Genomic DNA, 26,785 nt, shown 5'->3' with positions numbered 1-26,785 from the left:
AGAATTTCTGGGGAATCCCAACAAAAACTTCTGGGGATGTCACAGGAGGAATGCTTGGAAAATATTTTGGGGAAATACCTGAAAAGGATCTTTTGAAAATCCCCGGAAGAATTACTTGATGGAGATGGGTACTGCACCATCTAAAGCCCTAGACGCGTTGTCAAATATTCTTCCTTTACAGGATGCTGTTAAAAGTGCTCTGAGACTAAGAAGGTCCTCGATAGCCACCGGTAGTGATCTAAGAGGACGTATGACCATTTTAAAAACTTTTAATATCCGTCCAATATATCTAATGAATGAAGATTTCATGGTAAAACGTAAATTTTTTTGATCATTCATTTCGAGTTCCCGACGTGATTCGTCAGGATTAGGTAGCTGGAAAACCAAGTTTTCTATCTGGCTCAACCAACTTTTTACTGATGTTTCGAAACAAGATAACATGGTAGGGCTGGAATACATGGCCCTGGAGTTAACGTTTCACTACCATTAGGAAGGTGGCCGACAGTTTTTCAGGCCGAAGTTTATGCCATTTTGGAATGTGCCGACATCTGTCTCAAGTATTTACACTGAACTAGTAACAGGCCACTGCCCTTGCAAATATTACCTAAATATAATTGGGAAATTACAAGATAACAAATGTCGTTTCTGTAAATTTGAAAGCGAAAGCTCTGAGCATTTATTGTGAGAGTGTGCTGCACTTTATCAAAAGTACCGCGGTTACCTTGATAAGGGCTTGATGGAGCCTTGGGAAATCTGGGGCTCTTATCCCAAGCAGGTATTGGATTTCATACGAAATGCAGTACCTGATTTGGAAACACGCCAATAGCTGTGAGGATGATCATTTCTCCATAGTGATGAGTCTTTTCAGTACGGCAAAAATAAAGGGGATGACATCACAACAGATTAAATTAATGGTCGCAGTAGTACTATGTCCAAAACAGGAAAAAAAACTATTTTTTGTATGTACTAACGTCTACGAGGGGAAGGGAGGTGGTTCGAGATGAGCACAATTTAGACGACCCCAACAGAAATTCTTAGAGGAATCCTAAGAGGAATTTTTGAAAGAAGTTTTGAAAACCCTCCGGAGGATTCTCTGGTAGAAATTTTGGAGAATTCCCAGGGAGAAACTTGGGAAATCTACAGCTGTGATTTATCAGAATAAATTCCTGAAGCAATCTCTGTAACTATTCCCGGAAGAAATCCCTGGAGGCATCCCTTGAGAGAAAAAGCAAATTTTGCATTGGGACAAGATTCACTTAACCCTCTAATACCCGAATTTTTTATTTTGATCTAAATATCATTTTTCGTCATCTAAAATCGATTTAACCATGTTTTGGAAGGTAATTCTTTTGAATTCGCGTTTTTGATTTTTCTTTTTTTTCAACTTTTCTTAACTTTTATGTTTTTTCCTGAAAGCCTACTTGGCATACCGATTTTTGAGACAAAAACATTTGAAGATGTTATGGTTATTGTTAATATATTTTTATTTTTTTTTAATGCAACATTGTATTTTCCGTGTAATTTTATGGAAAATCATTTTAGCGTGTATTCAACTCCTTTAAACTCATTTACTGTAATAGAATGATCGAGAAAAAAAAAATTAAATATGCTACTTGTTGCGTTTCAATACAAAAGCAACAATGACATCTAAAAGGTGACCAGTACATTTATTTTTCAATAATTTTTATAAAATGTAAATACGCATTTAAAAACACCAAAAACCATTTTGATATATACAAAACAGTCCTAAATAGCAGCCTAAAAATTATAAAAGTTTTGATTGCAAAAAGAGAAAAAAAATATAAAAACTGCTCAAACTATGCCCCGTCTAAAGGAGGTGTTGGGTATTAGCGGGTTAAAGAAGTGATTTCTACCACGGCGTCACATGTTTGGGAATATTCTTGTTATAATCACATCGACAGGCAACGTTTGATGTTTGTTGTATTACTCGTTGGACTGGTAAAATTGAGATTTTTTTTCCATCAGCTTTTAACTACAAATAAAAGTTTAGTTCCGTTAAAAGTAAGTAAAGAGAAACAGGGATGAATCAACATGGGAGTGATTGTTAAAGGACTAGTCTTGTTGAACAAAAGGGTCATCAAATTCCAACAATATTGTAGTTTGCAACTTATCCGTAAAGGTGGCAACACCATCTGCAATAATAATTGTATAATAATTGTTCTACAAACTTACGTTGGGTGATAATAATGTTCAAAAAAAAATTCAACGTAGGTTTGTAGAACAATTTTTATACCACACGAACTAATTTAAATTTCCCAACAGACATTCAGCTTAACAAAGACTACAGACAAACCAAATGATTGTAAGCTTACACAATGACGAAAAACAAAAATCAAGAGCTAACATTTTATAATAAAACCCCCCAGTTTCCCCTGAACATGGCAGTAAACATTGTCGAAACGTAGAGACGAATTAAAACCGTTGTCGTACCAAGGAGTTTGGTGACTGCATAGCTGAGAAATCCAACATCTAGTGCATCCAAACAGTCAAACACTCAAACCTCCAGACCACAGCACAATAGTTATAGTTTTGATTAGTTTTTATAAAATTATTTGATGCAAGAATATTGAAAGGGGAATATATTCTTGTGCACATAAAAACCCACGAATGGTCCACAAAAAATTGTCCAAAAATCAATTGATAACTGTTAAATACTTTCATACCACTATGTGTAGAATGATCCACAAAAATAGGAAAGGATCAACGAAAAAATAGAAAATAGGACAACGCTCCTTTGAAAATATAATAACAATCCATAAGATATGAAAAATGATCCATAGAAAATGGGGGAACGATCCACAAAATACAGAAAATGATCCATAAAATTTTGAAAAAGATCCATATTTATTTTGAAATAAACCATAAAATTAGGGAAATGATCCATTCAAATATGGACCCGATAATTCCATGGACGACTTTTTCATAAAATTCACATTAAAAGGCTTATTTCAGTATCATTACCTAAATGCTATGGTTCATTTCTAAAATATTATAAATCGTTACCAAAATTTTATTGATCGTTTCCTATGTTTTATGGATCATTCTCCTATTTTTCATGGATCATTTTTCCTATTTTATTGATCGTTCTCATATTTTCTTCGAGTCGTTTTCCTGTTTTCTACGGATCATTTTCTATTTTTTTAATTGATGGTTTGCCATTTTTTATGGATTTCAGTATACATGGCAGTATATGAAATTCTGGAATTTTTTATTGCTAAATTTTACGAAAAGAAGGAACAAATACAAAATTTTTAATGGATCCAAGTGACTGCTTTATGTTTTTTTTGGTATATAGGGTATCGGGATGCTTCGTTGGCATAGCCCCCTCGTTCGGCCTATCTCAACGTTAACCAAAAACTCAAACAAACACGCATATCTGGATATCGGAAAAGCTATGCGGCAAACAACTGTAACATTTCGTTTCAATTTTAGCACTTTTGAGCGTTAAAAATGAATGAAAATGTCACTTTGTTTAGCTTTTGTAGACGCCATGATTCTTCGGCTTAGTGGGTAGTCTATACACATGATCATAAATGGCATGATTCTGGAACATTTCGAACTGACTTTTCAATAACTGAACATTTGATGCGACGGTCAAAGACGCTATTTTGAACTTGTATATTTGTTTTCAACGAATAATAAATATTTTACAAGTTGAATGTGGGCCGAAAATTGAGGACATTTTTTTTTACTATGTACCCAAATCTTGGCCCATCAGTAAAGTGACGTCAACAACACCGATAAAGTGACGTCAACAACATTGCTTGCGTAAAAACCAGAAAGAACGAACAGGAAGAAAGATTTTGTGTACGGTGACTGTAAAAATATAACACAATAATAGGGTTGCGTTGTTTTCGTTAATACATCAAGGAAGAACTAAAGTTTAAGTAATTTATTTACAGTTTTTTGAAAATTTGGCTCCAAAATGTAATGTACAAGTAAGATTGGTGAACAAACAGAGAAAATACTTCAGTAGAAATATTGGAAAAATGAGATAATAAGTGGTTCTAGTGCATGGCAAGCAATAGGCCAACGTTGTATCCACTAATAGGCCAATTTTTGTACCATAGACCAACGTTGCATACCATCGCATCGAGTCTTTTCAACTTTATAAAGTAAATTCTTGAATATTTACGTTAGTTTACTTCCAATTGGAGAAACATGCATTACCTAGAGTGTGTAATAGGGTCAACATATTATTTCTAGTGCTATTAATTCATGAGTTATGGTCAAAATTGTCAATGCGGCTTGCAAATTAGGCCAAGGAATGGTACATATACCCTATACCTACTTCAATAGAACATTGAAAATTTATCATTGAATCATTTGGCGAACTTTCATGGATCGTTTTATAAGTTTAACGGCGCAAACAATGGGCTGCTTTATGTAAGTCTTTGTCGTATCTTTTGTGAGCGAGGGTTAGATATGTTATGCAACTTGAAATTCTCAAAATTTGTCGAAAAACTTCATGTCTTTAGAGTTGTATACCTCACCTTCGTATAGCAAAACCAAGTGGTTTCGAAGTTGATAATCTGCATAAATATCTTCCAAATACCATAAGCAAAGCAAACAAATTGGCCAGATTTCGTAAAAAGTCATTCATTTTTTTTTTTGTTACACTCCTCGTCGGAATGGCAGTTCATCCGAGTCTTTACCGCAGTCTTCCATACCGTTCAGCGTTAAAAAAGTTTTGTTCAAAGCCAACTAATTTATGCTTTTTAGGATTGTAATCCTGTTATGTGGTAAAAATTGCGAAGCTACTTGGAGATGAACCAGCCTCGGGCTGAAAATCTCCCTAATAAAACTAATAATAACAATAATGCGAAGCTACCTGATGCTATTACATCCAGTCATTCAAGATTTCAAAACAACTCAACCGAGTTTAGAATGATCATGGTTCTCTCTAGCCGAGGTCAATGGAACGACTCCACCGCGTGTTGTCGTGATTCCTCACCGTAATGAGTTCGTTGCCGTAAGCGGAACTTTGCTAGCGTCTGCTATTCCTGTTCTTCCGAATAACTTGTACCTCTGCCATAATTATTACTGTTTCTGTCGTCGGCGAAAAGAAATCCTCCCTCCCCCACAGCACAAGGAGCCCAATCGACGATTTGCACTCCGACATTTGCCACTTGCGGTTATTACCTACTAGATTTCACTACAATGGGTGGGAAAATCCGTCTCATGCTTAACGTTCTTGTTCTTGTTGCTCCACTCTCCCAGAAATAATTGTTTCTTGATTGTTTTCAAAATATATAAATTATAGTCTTGACTACTACCGGCTGCTCATTCAGTTTTAATAGAAGGTGCATATTTACATATAATTCATTGGATCTTCTTCGTTATTGCAATCAACGCTCATTGTTTGCTCAGTAATAGTTAACTCTTCTTGGATGATTCCATTTCTTCTTGGTAGAGCCTTTTTTCAAGCCCCTACAAATTAAGACCCACAACTACCACCACCAACACCGAAGTCTGATCTTCATGCTTCACGGTGGCTGACTGCGTTCGTCGCTGTTGTGATAACTAATCTGCAATACTAATTAGATCGCACGCTCTTCTGTCCCATCGCAGTAATTTTCCCACCATTTGGAGTCGATGAGAACAATAGCTATGAGTGAACGTAAAAAAAAGATGAACTTGTCCATAAACCAAAGCTTTATCACAGTGTTAATTTTAAATTTCCCGTTATGGTTTAGTGTATAAAAAAACTCTGACATCGAATCTGTTCTATAGTTATAATCTCATTAGGATCGACTACCAAGCTAGTTATAGAATATGAAACCATTCATAAAATAACATTTTTAGAATATCAGTGAGAGATGGAAAAACAAAACTTGCTACCAATTCCAGAACAACTATGCAAAAAATACCCGAAAACAATAACAAAACAATAAAACAAAAGCACAGTGACATAACAACTTCACCTTTGAGAAATTTAAGACATTCAATCCGAGCAATCACCAGAGGAGGAAATGCAACAAAAAAGGGCACCTGAGTTGACCTCTGTTCGACACTGGCACTTAAGTACCTCACACGAGATTGCAGCGCTTTTGCCGCTAACAGTAGGTAATTGGCGCCTGATTGAAAATCTGTGTAACCAGTTATTGCAAATGATGAATAGAAAAGGGGTGATGGCGAAAGGGTAGATTGGGGATACAGCAAACGGTAAAACAAAACAGAAAAATTCTTTCAGTGCGTAAAAGATAGGTTTTTTGTCTCTACTTCTTTGGCAATTTTATTCCCAGTTTAAAATGCTTAGACATTTTTCAGTTGGTTGTCTTTTATCTAGAAAAGAACGATTATCTGAACGGTAAAAGTGTGTCTTTCTTAGTGTAGTTACGCTAGTTTTATAGAAAAAAATGTTCGTTGTCAGATTGTTCCTTCTTGAAAAATAATAATAATATAGTCACTATGTTTCCGACGATTTTCAATTTTAAATACTTTCACTTTTTATTCTTTAAAACCTGCATATATCACTTGTTTTCAATGTCTGTCTGTGTGATCAATCACGTAATCTCTCGTCTTAAAAATAGTAATCTTCTTACAAAAAATCTGTCAAAATACGACTTTCCTTTAAAAATAGAGCAGGAAATGATAGTCTACATATTTTATTCTCTCACCGCTAATACGAGAGAAAACTTCTTAGGAAAAATATACTTGAATGTGTCCGATTCTCCTGCACGCGCACACTAAATATATAGAAATTTGTTCATTGACCTATACATGCTTTCTTACACTCACGACCCTCGTTCAGTTTTGTAGGAATAAAAGTTTGAGATTACTCACTGTTTGTGTTACTCATACGGTGTGCTCGTAAAATACTGTATATAAATTAGCAAATATGTATACGATAGGTAAATCACCGGATCCGAACCGGATCGGGACCAAAAGTATAAAACAATAAATAGTTGTTGTTACCCTCTCCTGTTTTCCTGGATACCGGAAAGTGCTAGTGTAGATACGGCTTGAGTTTACGGAATTCCACCACCATGCGTGCTCCAGGCCACGTCCGAGATCGGCGGGAGGGATCCGGTGGAACCGGGCCCGGCACCCGCCGCCGTTACGCTGTTCGCGCCGGCACTGTTGCTGTTGGTGTTGTTATTTGCACTGTTGGTTCGTCGCAGGACGTCCTCGGCTCCCGAGCAGGGCTGCCGCGGTCCGGGTTCCGGTGTGTACGTAAAGGTTAGGCCCGTAGCATAGATGATACCGTCGTTTCGTACCAGCGAGATAGGCACTTGCGTGGGCTGGCGGACCTGGGGAGGGAAGCAGGGAGAATAAGATCATTAGTGGATTGCGAAAATCAATTATTGTACAAGAAGGAGCAGTAAAATACAGCGACCAGGCAAAGTACCCAATACAGTCATTGCACAATTATGGGTCACTCTGTCACAATTATTAGTCAGTCAGTTTACCATGTTAATCAAATGGAAATGACCCATAATTGTGGGTGACCCATGATTGTGCTATGACTGTACCAGAAATTATTGAAATGCTTTTTTTTTTGGTTTTGTGTATTATCGAAATGTATTAAACTCCTGCTGGAGATTATTCTAGATTATGTCTTCCTTCTATAAATAGGGTAATTGTTCCCTTCGTTGTGGTAGTACCTAATGTTGCGGTAGTGGCGTTTGAGCACTTTTACGACTGAAATGTTACCAAAAGACATTTTTAATAGATGTATTATGCTTAAATTATGAGATTGTACTATTTGTGTGCTTAAGATTTGCCCAAAAATCTATTAAAAAAAAAATTGTCCTTAATATTTCTGCTGCAGTGTTCCTATTGTTGCGGTAGTGTTCCTAATGTTGCGGTATCCCATATGATTTCAATGGGATACCGCAACATTAGGAACCGAAATTAAATTTTACCTCCATAATAGGAACAGGGTGCCTATTGTTGTGGTATGCGATTTTTGATCGAAAACAGAGAGAAACGATAGTTATCATATTTTTCCGGGCAAATTTGGATAGAAAACTACCTACTAACGTTTTGAAACCCTTCATTAAATAAAAAGATCATATTTTTTAAAATTAATTTACCTTATTACCACAACGATCGGCACACTTACCCTAATAAATATATTCATGAAATCCTTCAGAAGCTCATTTAGAGATTCATATAGGATCTGGGATTTCTTCGGGAGTAGGGATTAGTTTTAGGATTTTTATCTAGCAATTTCATCAAATTTTTTTTAAGTATTCTCAAAAGAAACTACTGGAGGAAAATCAGATCAGACGAATATCAAGGGAACTTCCATAATGAAGCCACAGACAAACAGACATACTACTCAAATCGGAATCATCGCACGATTTAACGGTCATTTTGAAAATATAGTGTGGTTCGGACTGTGCTCGCATGTGTCATGGTGGCGCTGCTGTGCCTCAATTTTGCAGAGAAATGAACGCGACGCCGATCAATGTTTACATAAAATGAATCAGTCATGAACCTTCATTCATGTTTTATGAATGGATGACGCCACGGGGGAGTCGTCACCTGCTAAATTGTTACATCCAGCCGAGGGAAACAACACCTGCGAATGAATGCTTCGGATTGAGCATTATAGAGGGTGCTAGTGAGATGCCAAACGATATTTTTGAAACAAATTTCTTGTAAGTAATATGTCTGTTTGTCTGTGATGAAACTCTTGGAGAAACTCCTCATTGGAGATGAATCAGCCGCGGGCTGAAAATCTCCTTAATAAAGCTAATAACAATAATAATAATAATAAGAAACTCCTCAAAGGCTCCAAATAGGAAAGGAAATCCTGAAGCGTTTCTAGAACTCCTGGAAGGTTCATTCTATAAGGAATACTTGCAATAAATTGGTATGTAATTCTTGAGAAATCCTAGATCAAAGTCATTCTTGGAAAAAGGACTCCTGGAGAAATCCCACAAGAATTTCCCGGAGAAAATCCTGGACCTATCCCTGAAGGATTTGCAAATAGAGTGCTGAAACATCTTGGTATACCAGATGTAACTCTTGAAGAAATATAAGGTTTCTAGCAAAATGCCAAGAATCAGGAACTCTTCTAAGTATCCTGACGAAAACTTATCATGGATTAACTATAAGAATCCAAGAAACATTATTGGAGGATCCCAGAAGAAACCCCTTAGGGAAACATGATCCTAGTTTTGAAGAAATTCTTAGAGATTACAGGGACAAATCCTATGAGATTTCCTAAAAGCATCCAACTTGTTTTGTTAGTTTCAATAACAACTTAATAACAGTGAATTCGGAAAATATTTCAATAACAAATTTTGATATTAATATGTTATTAATAATAATCGGAGATCAGATTTTGCTATGATATCAAACTCGTTACTAAATAAGCTATAATAATTATTATATAAATTCATTCGCTTTGTCTCACAAACCCGCCAGTGACATGAGGTTCATCACTCTGACGTATGAAATATTTTCAAATGATCGAACAATACTATATTCAGCTTTAAATTCATTCTAAGAGATTTGAAGTCGCAAGATAATCGAACTTTAGTAATTTCTCTATTATCAAATACGACGAGCTTCGATTTCCACCTGTAGATAATTTATAAACTGTTATACTTTAATTGTTTTCGGAGCACTTGTGACCTTTGTTTTTTTTTCAGCATATAAACTGAAGAAATTTTTGAATGCTCAAAAGTTTTGCAGAAAATTTTTGGGATATTGGAAATATTGTACAGATTATTTCAATTTTCCTGAAAGATTGTTTTAAACCCTCCGATTTTTCCCTGGATTCAAGAATTTTGCTATAATTTCTCATTAACTTCCTCTGATGATTCCTACAGGACTTTCACCAGAATTTTTTGCAACTTTTATTCTAAAATTCCTCTAATTATTTCTCTAAGGATACCGTCAAAAACTCCTTTTATGTTTATCAAATGACTTTGTCATAAAATTCTTCCAAATATTTGTCGACAGATTTGGTCATAAACTTTTCCATAAATGACTCCAAAAATCTTTCAGAAATTTCTCCGAGAGTTTTTTGACGGAATCTTTCATGGATTTTCAAAGACTCCACCAGAATTCTGCATAGAACCCCTTCAAGGGATTCTTCACAATTTCCTGTGATCATATGTCCTGAAGTTCATCTTAAGATTCCTCTGAAAATTTCTTTGAGGATTTCACCATGAGTTTTTCCGAAGAATTCTCCAGGAGTTTTTCAAAAGATTCTGCCAAGAATCCTAATAATCGCTCAGAAGAATTAACTTCGGAATTTCTAAGAAAATTGCGCCTGCAGTTCTCTTGAAGACTTCTCCAGGGATTTATCGAAAGGTTCCTCCAGAACTTCCAAGTACTTATCCGAAAATTATTTAAGGAATTCTTAAAAGGAGTCGTTCAGGAATTTCCCTTTTAACTGAATACAAAAATAGAAAAACACAAAGGGACAGGTCATAATTGTCGGATTGTTGCAGTGATTTCAAAATTTGTTACTGTTGTGCTATTGCTGATAAGTTGTTCAATAGTACATCAATAACTAAACTTATACTTCAACAAAACATGTTATTTAAATGTAATTTAGTTAATGTATATCAATAGCTTTATTATAACAAAATGAGATTGTCCAACAAAATTTGTTATAGTAAAGCTATGCCTTGATAATTTAATAATAACAAAACAAGATATAAAAACAGGTTATGTGATTTCGCAGTTATTAACTTGCTATTCTCTTCTGCTCGGGTTTTTCTTTTCTTGATTCAAATGGGTGAACATAATGTTTACCTTACTATCGCTCTTCTTACAAAACTAAGTTCAAACCTTCTGCCGGAACGATTCCAGGGTACATACTACACATATTATACATATACAGTAGTTTCTATACGAAATCACCATTGCTTCAAAGATTCTGTAATTATATTGATGTTCTAGATTCAGAAATCTACTGCGAACTTTTGCCCCACTGTCAAGGTTTTAACAATGTCCCTTTCTGCAAGATACACTAGTAGTTTATTATTTACTCGAGTGCACCTGTCGAACTACTATGGAATAACGATTCTCCGACATCAAGAGGGGTTGAGATTCTTCTTCTTCCTGTTACTACAAATTCTTATTTCAAAAGGTCTTAAAATTCTATCAAAACACTTAGAAACACATTTTTTCGCATAACTCTGCCACACCATAACGAAATCGTTCCAGTTTTTATTGACGAGTAACTGACCTGATTATTTGTCGAACCCACACAGATTTGTTTGGATGCTCAGAAAAAGACCCACTGCGAACTTTTGCCCCGTGCAAACTTTTGCCCCGCATTAGAGTAAGGTGGGGCAAAAGTTCGACCTTAGTTGAAAATTCAACTTTTTTCAGGAAATCAAAGCAGATAAAAATAAATGAATACCATGTGGTGATTCTGCCATCCATGAGCTAAAAATTTGCTGAACAAAGTTACGCCAACCGTCTTTTCAATTTTGAGTTACAACACTTTTTGTATGTGTGTGTCTTATTCGAACTCTTGCCCCACCACTGGGGCAAAAGTTCGATTCTAGTGTTTGTTGAATTTCACTAACCGTAGCATACTATTTCGACACATTGGTAATCTGAATACCTAAAACCAATTAATATTTTATGTTGGAACTGAAATACACTTTAAAGTTCGATCTGGATTTTACCCAAATCAGGGTTAAATTTACTACACCAAAAATTAGTAGTTTTCCGCCAAATTCAGATGAAACAACATTTTTTTTTCAACTTTGATCGAATTTTCTCATTAATTCCATCATTTTTAGAGATAATGTACATATTTTGCAGAATTTTAGGTTTTTACCTAAAGTTGCTACATGACTCGAACTTTTGCCCCACAATTCGAACTTTTGCCCCACTATGTGTAAAATACGATTTTCAAATCTTTTTTGCAAAAAGTTATACATGCTAAAACATTTTCAAAATATACCTAGTTACGCCCCAAAATAAAATATCGAATTCGATTTCATTACAATTCCATTCCATGCGTTGGAAGGACCATCGTATATTACAATTTTTTGATCTAAAACCAACATTTTGTCATAACTTTTCGAAATATTGATCAATTTTCATAATTTTTGGAGTGAAAGACTCTTTTTCAAAAAGGCTTCGAACAACCTTGATACCCGAAAGAAATAATTTGAATTGAGCTCAAAAACTTCAAAAGAAACTCTTGCCCCACTCGAACTTTTGCCCCACTTTACTCTACTCTACGCAGTTGCGAAGAAATGGTAAGTGAAATGGCAATTACTGTAGAAGATTTCTACCAGGAATCGGCAAAGAATTTTCTTGAGCGATTGCTTTCAAACACGAAACTAGGATTATTATCAAATCCTTCTAAACTCGGGATAGGAGAATGTATTGAAAATCTTATTTTGCTATGTGCTAATTCAATTGTCCCTAGTAAGAAATGTTTATGTTGACGTTTTGGAATTCGAAAGTTTTGACATTCAACGGTTTAGCATTCGACATTTTGTCCCTGAGCCAATCCGTGCAGGATAAAACTAAGGGAGATCTTCGACGGTGTTCAGGAGGGTTGCGTGACAAAACGCCAAAATATATAACGTCTAAAGACAAAACGTTGAGTGCCACAATGTCAAAAGGAACAACTTAGTTAGCGAAAAATTGTAACCTGTTCTTATCATTTTTCTTGTCTTCAAAACCAATCTATGACAAAAGATAGAAAACCAAAGGTCGAAGCACAAAAGGTCGAAATTTCAAAAGGTCAAATGAACAGAAGGTCAAATGGACAGAAGCACGAAAGGACAAAATATTGAGTGGACAAAAGGTCCAAAGAACAGAACGTCGAATGGACAAAAGGTTGAAAGTAGTACAAAATATACTATGAAAGAAAGTAATGTTAGTGACAGTATTGCGAAGTTCAAAACATTAGCCTACATTTCAAGCTGAAATCGAAGTAGGCAACAACTCATTTTTCCAATTTGTGTCATAGGTGTGAAGCTTGGTTAGTTATTATGGCGTCAAAGTTGGACCCGCCTTTGACCCAACATCCGAAACTTTTTCAGTCAGGCGGATTTTTTCATGGATATTCGTTCCGTGCCGAGCTAGTCATTCGAGTGACAAGCATACACAATGAACGAATGCTGAGTTGAAGTATAATATTGAAAACAATAATACTTGAAATAATAGCCTATGGATAAAAAAGGAAGAAATGGATTGAAATTTTCTCATTTCAAATTACAATATTTTAAAAATAAAGTAGAAGAATGGCCTATGTATTGAAAAAGGACTCATCTCTGGGTGATATAGCAACAGTCCAAACAAAATTATTTACTAATGCAGTATAATTCGGAGGAACTACTCATCAACTCAAGAAGGGATGATCATACATTAGTATCTGAAGTGTCAATAATTACTTTAGCAACAAAACTGAAAAAAACAAGCTGTGAATTGAAGAAGGAAAAAGTCCTGGAAAAAATAAGCTAAAATGCCAATAAATATCAATTTAAAGAACAGTCTATGAACAAAAGAAGGATAAATTGGCTATGAAAATGATTAGCCGCTGCAAAAAAAATCTATAACAACATTACATTGTTTCTGTTTATGGGCGATGATCCACAAAAAAGATTTTTTCGTAAAAGCGAGACATACCCCATGCCATTCGATCTTTTGTCCTTCGACCTTTTGTCATAAAGCCCTTCCTAGCGTATGTATTATTGAGGGATTACGTGTTTTTTTTACGAATAAAGAACGTTGGAAATATACAATTTTAGCGCTACGTTCTGCCAAAGCCATCAATCAAATAATACCAATTTATTGTAATTTTAACCAGGACAACAGGACAAAAATGGAATCAAATTGTTTAATTTTCGGAAATGATACAATCACCAATGTAGGCAACGTTCACCCAAGAGATAATCTTCATTCTAGAATGCTGCCAATTGCAAGCCGAGTTTGTACAGGTGGTGGCCAAAATATTTGGGATTGGTATTTTTTGTCAAAATTAAGATTGACATAACTTTGCGGAAAATGAAACCAGTTCATAAATTTAAAAAGCAATTGACGGGAAATTTAGTTTAGTTTTAAGGTATTGTTTATTATTTTAAAACCGGATCTCAATTGATCCCCTTTGAGCACATGGTTAATTTAAAGGGAAAATAACTCCAGAAGCTTCTTATTCATTTCCTTTTCGAATTTTCTTGTATTTTTGATGAATATGGTGTATTTGAAAATAAAAGGTTTCCTTAAATTTTTAAGAATATACCGTATTTTGAAAATGGGGAGACTTGATTCCCCCTTTTATGGTCTGTAATAAAATAATCATTATCTGACAAGTTTTATCATTGAATATACTAGAATCCCCCAAGTAAATAGAGCCTTCGAATAGAATTTTATTTTTCACATATATAATGTGTGTGTTACCCTCAAGGGATCAAGTCTCCCCATGTCACTGTTGTATATACTACGTTGTATTAAAAAATATTATAACAGCCTAATTTGGATAAATACGTTTGATAGTATTCTATTTATACTATGTGCTGTGAAATTTGGACACGATATGGTTCAATTTTTACAAAGTTCTTGAGATTTTTCGGAATCGCCTAAAAGATTTCTGAAGAACTGAAAACAAACATCAGCCATCAAAAAATAATGCAATGCACAATCGAAACCATTTGTAGCCAAAACATTGTCGTTTGTCCAGATGTAGATTTTGAAAACAAATAGGTATGCTAGAAGAAAATTGTTTTTGATTCCGAGAAAATATGGGGGAAACAAGTCTCCCCAGTCTCCCCTACTTTTACTGTATTTTTTTTAATCGGTGCATTTTTCGCAAAGTTGCGTTAATTTGAATTTAAACAAAAAAAAAATGCCTATCCCAAACATTTTGGCCACCCCCTGCATATTGCTTTAAATACTGGTGATCATAGGATCACAGGTCAGAGCGTATACGAGTTTTATATTTCATTTGCAGGATACAAAAACTAATAAATCCACTAAGTCATGTCAAAAATTATAAGCCGACTCATTTCCCACCATTCAAACCTAATCATTAGTTCCGCTAGTGGTTGCCAGAGCGCTTCGAGTCCAAAGTTCAAACAAGAGGGACTGATACCTACAGTCAGCGATGAAGCTTCCACCGACGTCATTGATAATAAACTGATTTGGATGCCACACATTCACTGCTATAGCAACAGGTTTTCCCATTATTAAATCGATAACATCGGAACAACCACCCCGGCGGCAGCTAGTTGGCGCATCAACAATGCTAACTTACCTATTAGTAGTCAGTCTTACTTACTATCTACTATCGGCGAAAGAGTGTTTCCTTTGAGACGCAGTATTAGCGCAGTCAACATCGTTACCACACGCCACTGCACTGCACAAAGTAGTTGTTACTGTAGATCTAAGTTCTCTTATGAATATTTAATTTCCTCCGACAGCAGCGATTGTCGATTGTTTCCACGCTGTTTTTCTTCCCCCCAGCGAGGAGGGTAAGTTAACGTGAGAAAAAAAAACTTGGTATCTTCATCGCCAGCGCGAAGCTCCATTTGCCGCATAGTTATAATTTACATTGTAGGGCACGAAGGAGCTAGAATTGTTCGTCAGTTTTCCCACTGTGTGTAAGTACTTTCTAAGTTAGAAAGAAAAACACAGAAACATGGATGATTTATTCGGGAAGAAAAAAGAAGTGGTTCCCATACTTGACCTGTCCCGGTCAACGGCCGCCAGCCGCGAGGAGTTCAAGAGGATGTACGAGAAAGTTCCGGACTACAAGATGCGCCCCATCAAGGTGCGGTCCGACGAGATTCGCTTCAAGGACAAGGACTCGAGCTACAAGATGCCCAAGAAGGAGCTCAAAATGTTGCTGAAGAACGGGGGCGACCGGGACAAGTTGTACACCTACATGGATCCGATTCCGTCGGAGATGCGGAACCTGGTCATTATGGAGCTGTGCAGTGTGTCGATCGATTGGAAAATGTTAACACCGCAGCGACCGAAGACCAAGATCGAGGAGGAGTACTTCAGCAAGTGAGATGTTTTTTTTTAAGTTTAATAACTAGGACACTTGCATACTCCAAATTAGGTCTATTGAACTCATGTTTCTATGCATGTGTTATATTCGGCACAATCGATGTTCTCTCGTACAGTATGATTTAATATATGCAGAACAGACGTGCATAATATCGATAACATCTCAATTATGAGTAACCAAACCATACGATATACCAATGCAAAATTTGCGAAGAAATAATAGTTGTAGGACAATAATTGTCCTAATATTTTTCGGTTGACTGGCCGAAGTGATAAGTTATGAAGATACGTAAAATCTGAAGATCATAACCACAAAACACATTCTGGAGTTTGGAAGACACTTGTTCGATCTTAAAATATAAAGACTGAAATTCGATTTACGTTCACTGGTTATAAATTGAAATTACACCGTGTCCAATAAGTTCTCATACAAAATTCAAATTAAGAAAATATCATTTAATTTCATATATGTGATTCATATTTTCAAAGTGAATACATGTATTGAAAGGCCACATAATACTGATTAAATAAAGCATACGGTTTGGAATAATTTAATTTTCTATTTGTTTTTATAAGCCTAGCAGTACACTTCTGTTTTATGAAATCCGTTTTCTCCGGCACGCATGAAAAATGTTCGAAAAGTTTTTCATTCTACAGTAGCAAAATAGAGCCCATACGGATAAATTTTGAATTTGTAACTCAAGTTATATACCAAATGCATATACTAAGGCTTAAACAATACCGTTTTAGTGATGATATGGTAAGAAATTTGCAAGTAAGCTCAACTTGGGCTGATTTTCATGAAAATAATCGTTATATCAAAGATAAACATCATAAAACCTAAATTTTGGATAAAATTTACTGCAATAGGAATACAAGCATTTTTTAAAAGTGAGAATGATGTGAATCAATCAAATAAGATGCACGCATGCTTCTTCAACACAACAAATTTCATTAAAACAGATAAATGGGCATTTTTGTTTAATTTACGTTTTATTTTATACAAAATAAAACGGCTTCGTGCTTTACCAATACAGGATCTCCTATTTTTTCTCTGTTGGTCATAGTTGCTACTAGCAATGGGGAGGACAGTTTTAACTTATAACCATTACTCGTTAAAATACGATGAAATACCAATGAAGTGGCGTGCGTGCCAGCTGAAATGGACTTACGACACATAAGCGATCAGCAGAGAGGGATAAAGGACAGTTAGTTCCAAAACATATGCTGTATTTGATGTGTGTTAGTTGGCCTTTCAATAAATAAATTTACCGTCAAGGCGTCATTCACCGTTGGGGCTCCATTCACCGTGTGCCTTCGAATATTTTTTCATTATTTCCATATTATGATTGAATGATATGACAGTTTCCCTTCAATTTCACCAATACAACACTAATGTATTGTTACCATGTCAAAACACTCATTAGAAACATTTAAAAGTATCATTTTGACACTAAAGTGAGTTTACATGAAGCGGGTTTCTGCTCGTTCACTGCATTCATAGTGAAAAAACGAAAACTGCGCTAAGGTGATTTAAGCGATAAACTAAATGTAGTAACGTTTTTATTCCACCAAGAAGCAGTTAAATTCACATATCAGGTATGTATTTTGCATTATCGAAGTAAGTTTAACAAGAAAGTACGATTACTCGTACTTTTTAATTGAAACAAAAAGGCACGGTGAATGGGTACCCTAAAAATCAATGATCTCCATTCACCGTGCCCCATATTGTCCCATACATGATGATGATGATGATCAGTCTGGCCACCCCACGAACATTTGCCCGGAAACCAGTTCATTTAACTTCCTTAGGCTACCCCTCCGAAATCCCCATATATGTCATGTTCAAATATAAAAAGTAATAATAAGGAACGAACTCACCGGATAATCCTGACCAGCTGGTTTTCTGTTTAGCTTTGGTCTCAGCATTTCCGAACTCGGAATAACGACGGACGCGAGCACCACGATGCGGGCAATGTGGTCTCTTGCCACCGAGCCATCGTCGATCGTTTACACAAAGTGCGAACAAAAAACACAAAGAAAAATACGAAAACGCGGGAACGACGAAATGCGGCATGTTTCAGCCTCCGCGCCCTGCTTGTCACTGCCGTGCCCCATATTGTCCCATACATCTAGAAAAATGGAAAATTTGAATATTCGTTTTTCTAATAAAATCTTGCAAGTTATTACTTGAAATGAATTTAAACGAAGAAAATTCCCTTGGCTGGGTTGTTTTGATCATTTTTAAACAAAGTAGAATAAAATTTCTCATACACGGTGAATGGGTCCCTACTACCACGGTGAATTGTGATCTACCACGGAATTAGGCGACCCTACTACGTTTTACTAATTGTACTATATCACCAAAATTTTCTACTTCTGTGGATATTGCTTTAGTTTTAACCTGTAATGAAGGCAATTAAAAGCGGCACCAACAATGTTTATATGACTGGTGTCAAATGACAGCCCTTATTTGCACCGAATCCTCTTAGATCCACGGTGAATGGTGCCTTGACAGTACTTTGAAAATCCTAATTACAGATGTGAAATGACTTGAATTTGATTTTGTATGAGAACTTATTGGACACGGTGTAGTAACCAACTATTAAATGAATTAGGTACAAATTGTTTGGTGAAGATTCTATTAAAAATGACCATTTGAATAAACTTCTGTGTACATATTTAACTGTAATTTTCCATTTTTGTTTTCTCACGCAACCGCTAGACTAATCGAGCTGGGAAAGTTGCAGATCAAAACCGAGCAGCGTGACAAACGTGAGAACCAACTGTCGTCATCGGTCCGAAAGGTGAAGAACAAATCCGGAATCATCGAGTCACGTGTTTTCACCTGTAACGAGTGCCTCGAAGAATTCTGCAACGGAAAAGTCTGCTTGGATTTCAACTACGACCTCTACACACGGGTGGCTCCCAAACCACCCATTCAGAAGACCAACTCGCAGCAGCAGATTGCAACGACTAAAATGCTGGCCGATTTGAATCAGAAAAGTATTGACAGTGGTAGTGGCAGCTCCAAGAAGGGGCGCAAACCGGTGCGAAGGAAATCTAAATCCAAATCAAAATCAACCGAGGAGGATGATGGCAATCAGAGCGGTGGAGGTGGAGTTACCGGAGGAAAGAAGAAGAGTAAGAAATCCACTAGGAGTAAGAGCAAAGATTAGACGAACAATAACCCATGAGTATCACGAAAAGTATCAAATTATTAAAAGTTACCTCTTCCAGTTGCAAGCGAAATAAATTCATGCTTTTTAGCTTATTGAAATAAATATGTTTTCAAAAACATAGAAACAGAAAGAACACTTACCCATGACCACTCCCCTCGAAACTGTGAGATGTCCGGTACCACACAGAGTAATGATTCCGCACATCGGTACATGGTTTCCGCTTCCACGTCGCCGAACCACGCCTGCAGCGACGGCGTAAAGTTGTCACCGGTAATCTCGAGCATCGCCACATCGGCACCGCCGTTCAGGTGTAGCGAATTGACTATTGGCACTGGGGTGACCGGTGTCCGCACCGGTCCCATCCCCTCGTAGAACTGGTACTCAGCCTTATCGGTGGAGATGATCGTCCAACAGGCACCGTCGTTGATCATCTCCTTGTTGGGTTCCTTCGGACAGGGCGTCGCCTGGAACTGGATGATTTTCTCCTGCGACAGGCACAGGTACATCCGTTCGGTGTCTTTCATATGGAATGCACATTTGTGTAGCTGAGATACGGGATCGTCCGCTTCGAGCAGGGCCATCTGTTTGTCCACCTTCCGGATCACTAACCGGGGCAGGGCCATCCCTGTCACGGAGCAGACTAGCTTAACCGTCGCACCATAGTGCACATACCCGTCGCGAACCTGCAATAGACGGTTGGAGAAAGTGACGGAAAGTTGATGAATACATATTACTAATAGTTATATAACATTCATTATGTAGTATGCAACCCAAATTAGTTGTATTGAAAACAAAAACATGGCATAATAGTTAGCTTTTAAGCTTAATAATGGTATGAAAAGATGCCTACAAGTAAGCTAATTTCAGAGAAATTGCAGAAGGAATTCCTTAAATTAGAGGAATTCCAGATAAATGAACGGAGTTATTCTTGAAACAATACTTAAAAAGGGCCTACAAGCACCCTTAATGAAACTCTTACCATTTTATATGAATAAACAGATCCTGCTAGCATACTTGGAGGTATTTTTTGGGGGTTCTTCTGAAGTAAATTCTAAAAGCAATCCCACAGAAATGGCAGAATACTGGAGAAACGTGTGTTTGAGCGTATGAATTTGCTTACGAAAATGAAAAACTCTGATTTTCATCTTGTACCGACTTTTCGAACCCTCTAAGCAGAATACCCTCTTCAGTGGATAACTGACACTGAGGAAGATTACAAGTGGTAGTCGAAATACGCGTATCTGTCAAAGGATAAGCAACATAGGGCGGAATTAAAAGTTACGAAATCTGATTTTCAGTTTTTTTGGATTCTTTGACTAAACTCCAAAAGATAATACCTACTCATAAATCCACTTGAGAACCGTTCATAAACCATTTAGACTAAATATAGCTCATCTCAGACTTTTTACAAAAAAAAATGAAAATTTGTAAATAGTTTATCCAGAACCATTCCTCTCCCACTCCCTCTACGTATGGACGGTCCTTGTTTAAATATAACTGCAAAACTTCAATTCTTTAGCGGTTTTAATAGAGAGCATTTCACCGAACATCTATAAAAACTTGAATGTTTTCCAAAAGGTGCTTTTTATTGAACTCTATGGTTCATCTTCTTTTGTTATTGGCATTACGACTCAATTAGACAAAACCGGCTACTCAGTTTAGTATTCTATGCACACTTTCACAGTTTTTTTTTTGTCTTTATTAAAGAGATTTTCAGCCCTAGGCTGGTTCATCTCCGACTTCCACAGTTATTAAATGTCACGCCTAAAAACCCACGCCTTTACAGCTGTGGCTATACGGGCTCTTAACAAACTAATGGTGTAATTCGGATTAAAAAAATGTGTTCTTTATGAAAAAAGTGTATCAATTTCTTGTCGCATCCGATTTTTTTTTTTTATTTTTTTCGATGTTGTGCGAATCGGAACAGTGTAGTTTCCCAAAAAAAAAATCGATCAAAGTTTAGACCAGCTCTACAAAATTATTAGCAAAAAACGCTTCCACGAAATCGAAAGAAAATTCATCCAAGTTTCCGCAATAAATCCATGATAATTTGTTGTGATTTGGAACAGAAGTTTGCTAGATTTGTAATGTATCATCCCTAGCAAGGATCAAGATAAGAAAGGGACTAGGAAGCTGATTTAACACAACCAACTATATTTTGTGCAGCTAAATGTTGATCAAACGTATTTTTTGCACTTTACCCTTCCACTAACAAAAACCAAATTCCTGTGACATCTAGGCCTGAAAGGATGTAAATGTCCTCTATGTACTTTTTTACGTGTCCAAGACTGAACCAGCTACGAATTTGTGCGACTTGCTTAATGCTAATGAAAATTTGCAACATAAATTAGGTTTTTCTCTATATTATGTTTCAAGAAATTCGACATTTCGTTTTTCAGGAAATCTATTCTACCTCAATGATAATGTAAGTGTTGAAGAGTGAACAGAGATGCCATATTCACAGATTTTTATGCTCTATGATTGAGAATTACGAAAACGGCACAATAAGAGTTACCTCTGAGCTTCCCCCAAGAAGTCGTTCTGATAATTCCTCCAATGATTCCTTCGGAAATTTTTCCTGATTTCTTTATAACTCCCATCAAAGGATTTATCTAGGAACACCTTCAGGAGAAATCAATTCTGGTGCAAATCCAACAACAGCTTTTGAAAGCAAGAACGATGTCATGGATAAACTCCAGAAGGAACACTTGAGAGGAATCTTCGACAAAAATCCCTAAATTAATTTCTAGTAGGGAATCACAGAAGGTACTCCTGAAGAAACTCTTTAACGAATTTAAGAAGAATTTCCTTAAAGAATGTCTGAAAGAACTGATCAAAGAATTCAAGAAGAAACTGATCATTTAAACCCAGAAAAACTGTTGGTCGATCCTCATGAAGATGTCCAGAGGAAACTCCAGACGAAACTCATGGAGAACAGCGTTTCTGGAGAAATTGCAAAACACTTTGTAAAAGCTCCCATAGGAACATGTAAAGAAATCCCGGAAAAATTCTTGGAGGAATTTTAGAAAGAACAGCTGGATAAATCTACAAAGAAACTGCCTGAGAAACTTCAAGAGTATCTCTTGGGGCAAATCGAATTTCATAAGGAATTCCAATCAATGAAGAAACTTCTGAATCTCCATGGAATTTTGCGGAGGAAACCTTGGTCAGAGCAGGGATGAGAAATGTACTGGAAAAAACGGTTACCGGTTGTACATTTGACATTTTTTCCAAATGAACATCACAGGCCCAGCCAAACTCAAACTGTTCGAAAAATAAATGTCATAACATTTTTTTTCCTGCAGCCTTCTTCCTCGAAACGGTTTCCAAGTGCGAGAGCGCCAGTACTCGAGCACAACGACGACAGAAATTTCTGTCTTTCCCATTTTCGCATTTTTCTGCGTTCCAAACCGCTTCTAGACAAACTTCTTTACATGCATCACAAGGCTAAGAGTGTGCTCTAGCTATTTGTGCAAATCGAATTAAGTTATTTATTAAAACAAGTGAGTTATTAGCAGTTGAAAATATTTGACATTTTTCGCAATCACCCGCCTCAGCATGACTGCTCATAAAAATTTTCGTGGGGAAGCGAAAACCGTCAAGCGTCTGCTCGACTGCCGTCGGCGCAGCGTCTGATGGTATTGGTGCTGCCGTTGTTTTGTTTTTATTTTACTGCCAGTATCGATGAACGGTAAACAGAAAAAAGTCTTATTCCCATGCCTGGGTCAGAGTTTAAAATCTTCATTTTTAATGAATGAAATTCAACGTGAATTGTGAAAATTCTCAACTGAGGGATCAAAATAAAATTCATTTTGGTGAATGAATTTTCTCACTTATTCATTCATTTTTCTGTCACTGACAATTTTTACTGAGGAATATAACTAGATCGTAACTCCCGATTATACTTCCAATCACCTCAAAACTTGTGTATAGTAGTTAATTAGAATACAAATTATGTGCTCTATTTGTCCATTAAGACGGATTATGCGTCTGTTAACAGGAATTGGACATTTTACCACGTGCGAAAAAATATTCGTGACAGAGAATTTAATGAAAAAAGGAAGGCATTCAGCTGACAATGAATGCAATTAAACACGAATGAAAAAATGTGAATGTCAATCTTCATTTTCAATGTTCGATTTTTTACACTCTGACCTTGGTTAATTATTTACGGAAATTCCATTCCGGAAAGAGCGCATTAAGATCCCATGAGACAAGAAAAATGTTTGGCCAAACATGCACAACAAACGACCAACACAACGTGAATCATGGCAACCTCGGATGAATGTCGGACTACAATGACAAATATTTGTCGTTATGACAAACAACACTAGTTTACAAAATAAAACGAAAGTCGTGAACTTCTATCAATGACCAAAATTTTTGAGGCATAACTTAGCGCTGATTTCGAAACCGTGCTTCAAAAAATTTTAAGTAGAACAGTTTTTGAGTTTTAGCTCAATTTCGAGTTTTACCACTTTTCAAAATATGGAATTTAATGAAATCCAAATATCTTGCGTTTTGTTCAACTAATTTTAAATCTTTTTCCATAAATTAACAACTGAATATAATACCATTCGATCATTTGAATGCAGGTTTTGCGTCAGATTGATGAAATTCAAGATATTGGCGAGTTTTGGGGACGATGTCTTTAAATTTTAGCAAAATTTACAAAAATATATGAAGAAATGTATTTTTTTCTATGAAAAAAAAAAACAATTTAAAAAAATTTTCTCAACGTTTATTTGACATACCATATGTAGGCGAGTTACAGTAAAAAATTCAGCTTTATCGGAGCATTGGTTACGGAGAATGAGATGTATGAAGTGAGCGACATTGCTTAAAAATAGAACAAAAATCGATTTCAAATAATCAACCTTGTGTGGAAAGTCAAAAAAAATTTCGCTGTTGTAATTTTTTTTTCTCGCGTTTTCGAACTCAGGGCATGATTCTACACCAAAAAACGATCATCAGCTTACCGAGTTCAAAAATGCTGTAAACTAGTGCAATCTAATGACACCTTCAGACAGACAATTATATTTGTCATTGTAGTCCGACATTTATCAAAGGTGGCCATGATCCACGTTGTGTTGGTCATTTGTTGGGCTTGTTTGGCCAAATATTTGTCATCATAGTAAACAGTCTAATGGCACCTTAACATTCATGGAGTAATTATAGAAGCCACCCATTGAAGAATTTCTATAGTACATCACATAAAGATGGTACATCATATAAAGAATGCCATGATATTCCCAAAAAGGATTCCCAAAAAAATCCCCACAAATACACTTCTTAACGAATTTTTAGAGATGAACAAGTAAACCTTATTGGAGGAATTCCAGAAGAAACCCCTCCCAAGCAGCACATATGTTACAGAAACAGTCAAGGAAGCGAACGTTTTCGTTGCTCAGAAGTCACTCACTCTGACTTTTACTTTTTATGTAACGAGGTAATTCACAATGACTTCTATGCATCCAAAATTTTCTTAGGCTTGAGTAATCTCAAAAGAACATCTGAGTCCCTATATGTTACTTTGAAGAATTCCATGAGGTATGCTAAAGTTGCCTCCTACACCCAATTATCCCATGTTATATGGGAATCTCATATAACATGGCACAATTATGCGTAGAACGGCAGCATAGTTTTCACGGTTCAGTGGCATGTTTATGAAATACAAAGCAGCATAAAAAAATAAACCGAGCCTTTTTCGTCGTATAATCGAATCACGGGTAATCGAACTCCCGGATAGTTGAACCCCCGGATAATCGATTCCGACCAGTAATGGCTGGTATGTATTGAATTAGGGGGACCCGTGCCCACCCCTAGCAGAAAGTACATAGGTATACATAGTCAGCTTGCACTGAATGTGCTATGTTACAGTCATGCAATAACTTGTTTGTTTGTTCAGAATATGTTCCAAATGTGTTGCGCAAAACTTACGCGTCTTTTAATTTTGACAGTTCTCTAACTTGTCACAAGAAGCTGCAATGAAGTAACTAGTAACTTCAGTAGCTTTTATGGTGTGTTGAGCAGCAATTCTCTCATAGAGCATTTGGTGTAATATGTAAGGTTAGAAGTTAATACTCCCGGTATCCATGGTTCGAGTCTGGACAAAATCTTTTTTCTTTTTATTCAAGTTGCATAACGATTCAGAATCTGCGCTTTTTGGGTTTCAAAGGAGAAGCAATTGTGTTCTATCGTCTATAATACGGACAGTGAATAAATTGCACTAAGGTTGCTATTACTGGGTTTGAAGCAAGTCGTGTTGCTTGGTACATTTAGAAATGTCACCAAAACTCCTCATATAAATAAAATAAAGTAATTACTCCTCACGAAATTCTTCCCGGTTTTATTCTAGTTATATTTGCTTGGAAAATAACAGTATCCTAACAATTATCTTCCTACAAACATCCCCCCCCCCCCCTCAAACCATCTATATTCGACATTTTATTTACAAACAATGCCGAAGCCGCCTTTTTTAATATATTTATCCAAGTATTTAGTTTGTCTAAAATCCCTCAAAGGATAATACTACAAATACCATGATAGATTTATTCCAAATAGAAACCTAGAATATTTCTAAATGTTGGGATATTTTCAAGGACGAACGATTTAGAATCCCAGGTCAACAATGCATCAGAACCTCAAATGCATAAACCTCAAAAAGTAAATTTCTAACAATCGAGTAATTTTTATTTTATTCTTGCTCACTTGTAATAAGCTCAAAATAAGAAAATCCAGTGCGCCTAATTAATTTTTGCATTACTCAATCGTAGTAGGCTACTTTACACCACGTGATAGTGCGCCATAACGGCCTACTTTTCCTCATTTCATTACGCAACCAGCACATTATGCAACACTTTCTTGGTTTTATAGTATAGTACATTATGCAACATCTTTCGGTTGTATAATGATATGCCTATCCAGTAAATAGCCGTTCATAAAAGACGTATAGACGTAGACTTAAGCTACACCTTCTTCCCCCTGTGAAGTCTACGTGGTTTACGGTCCTTAAGGCCTTTTCTTGTGTCATCACAAAATGGCTTCTTCAGAATCATCATCCAAATTCAACTTTACACAGTATTGCACTAATACATTTACGTAAGAAAATCGACGCTTACCTTTTCCCTAAAATTCTCCACTTTACGCCAGATATTTTGAAAAGAAATATAGAACACACTATTCCAATTAAAATTCTCTTTCGAACTATCTATACCACAAAGAAATATTTTCACTCAAACTTGAAAATTATTCAAATTTGTCTCAATCGCACCAAGAGTTCGATGGCAATGTTTACCACCCACCACAGTACAACGACGACGGCAGCAGCGCAACGCGACGGTGCCGTCCGGCGCACAATCATCGATCATTGAACGCAGTGATGTCGATCTTGCGGGCCAATTCATCAATAAAACCAATCAAAATCATTGAAATAGTCAACTCAAATTTATCGATTATGCGTCGTAAAATCAAAAACTATTCTTCGAATGATTATTGTTGTACTTTGAATCACATATGATAGTAATAAAAGCAAATAATTTTTATTTGTGGAATCTCCTCCGCACTGTCCGCCAACACTGCTGCTGCTTGCAAACATCAACAACGGAAGAACATACTAAGAGTATTTGATC

General features: G+C 36.3%; 2 protein-coding genes across 3 annotated transcripts in view; one reads left to right on the top strand and one right to left on the bottom strand.

Annotated features, from left to right (window-relative positions):
- Window positions 1-5,888: 5,888 nt before the first annotated feature.
- Window positions 5,889-26,785, bottom strand: part of LOC109407327 (suppressor of hairless protein) — a 51,833-nt gene continuing 30,936 nt past the window's right edge. Inside the window, exons 4-5 of the mRNA XM_019680320.3 lie at window positions 19,295-19,837; window positions 5,889-7,274 (exon numbers count right to left, since the gene is read on the bottom strand). Coding sequence (XP_019535865.2) covers window positions 6,993-7,274; window positions 19,295-19,837 — 825 coding nt within the window. The 3' untranslated portion in view covers window positions 5,889-6,992. The remainder of the gene's footprint in view (window positions 7,275-19,294; window positions 19,838-26,785) is intronic.
- LOC109407329 (uncharacterized) lies at window positions 14,726-19,281 on the top strand. Of its 2 annotated transcripts, none has more exons than XM_029871288.2 (3): window positions 14,726-15,431; window positions 15,518-15,969; window positions 18,698-19,281. In XM_029871288.2, the coding sequence occupies exons 2-3, from the start codon at window positions 15,599-15,601 to the stop codon at window positions 19,149-19,151; spliced, it is 825 nt and encodes a 274-aa protein (XP_029727148.2). In that variant the 5' UTR covers window positions 14,726-15,431; window positions 15,518-15,598; the 3' UTR covers window positions 19,152-19,281. The 2 variants fall into 2 exon arrangements, with proteins under 2 accessions (XP_029727148.2, XP_029727147.2); XM_029871287.2 differs by having other exon boundaries at window positions 15,500-15,969.

This window comes from Aedes albopictus, chromosome 2, assembly GCF_035046485.1.
Source record: "Aedes albopictus strain Foshan chromosome 2, AalbF5, whole genome shotgun sequence".
Classification (NCBI taxonomy): Eukaryota; Metazoa; Arthropoda; class Insecta; order Diptera; family Culicidae; genus Aedes; species Aedes albopictus.
Note: the sequence above shows the minus strand (reverse complement) of the source record. Positions and strands in the feature narration are given on the sequence as shown.

Excerpts from the sequence above, each read along its gene's own strand:
- LOC109407329 (XM_029871288.2), top strand. The coding sequence starts at position 15,599 with ATGGATGATTTATTCGGGAAGAAAAAAGAAGTGGTTCCCATACTTGAC. Across the intron at positions 15,970-18,697 it reads GAGGAGGAGTACTTCAGCAA|ACTAATCGAGCTGGGAAAGT; the intron begins GTGAGATGTTTT and ends CGCAACCGCTAG.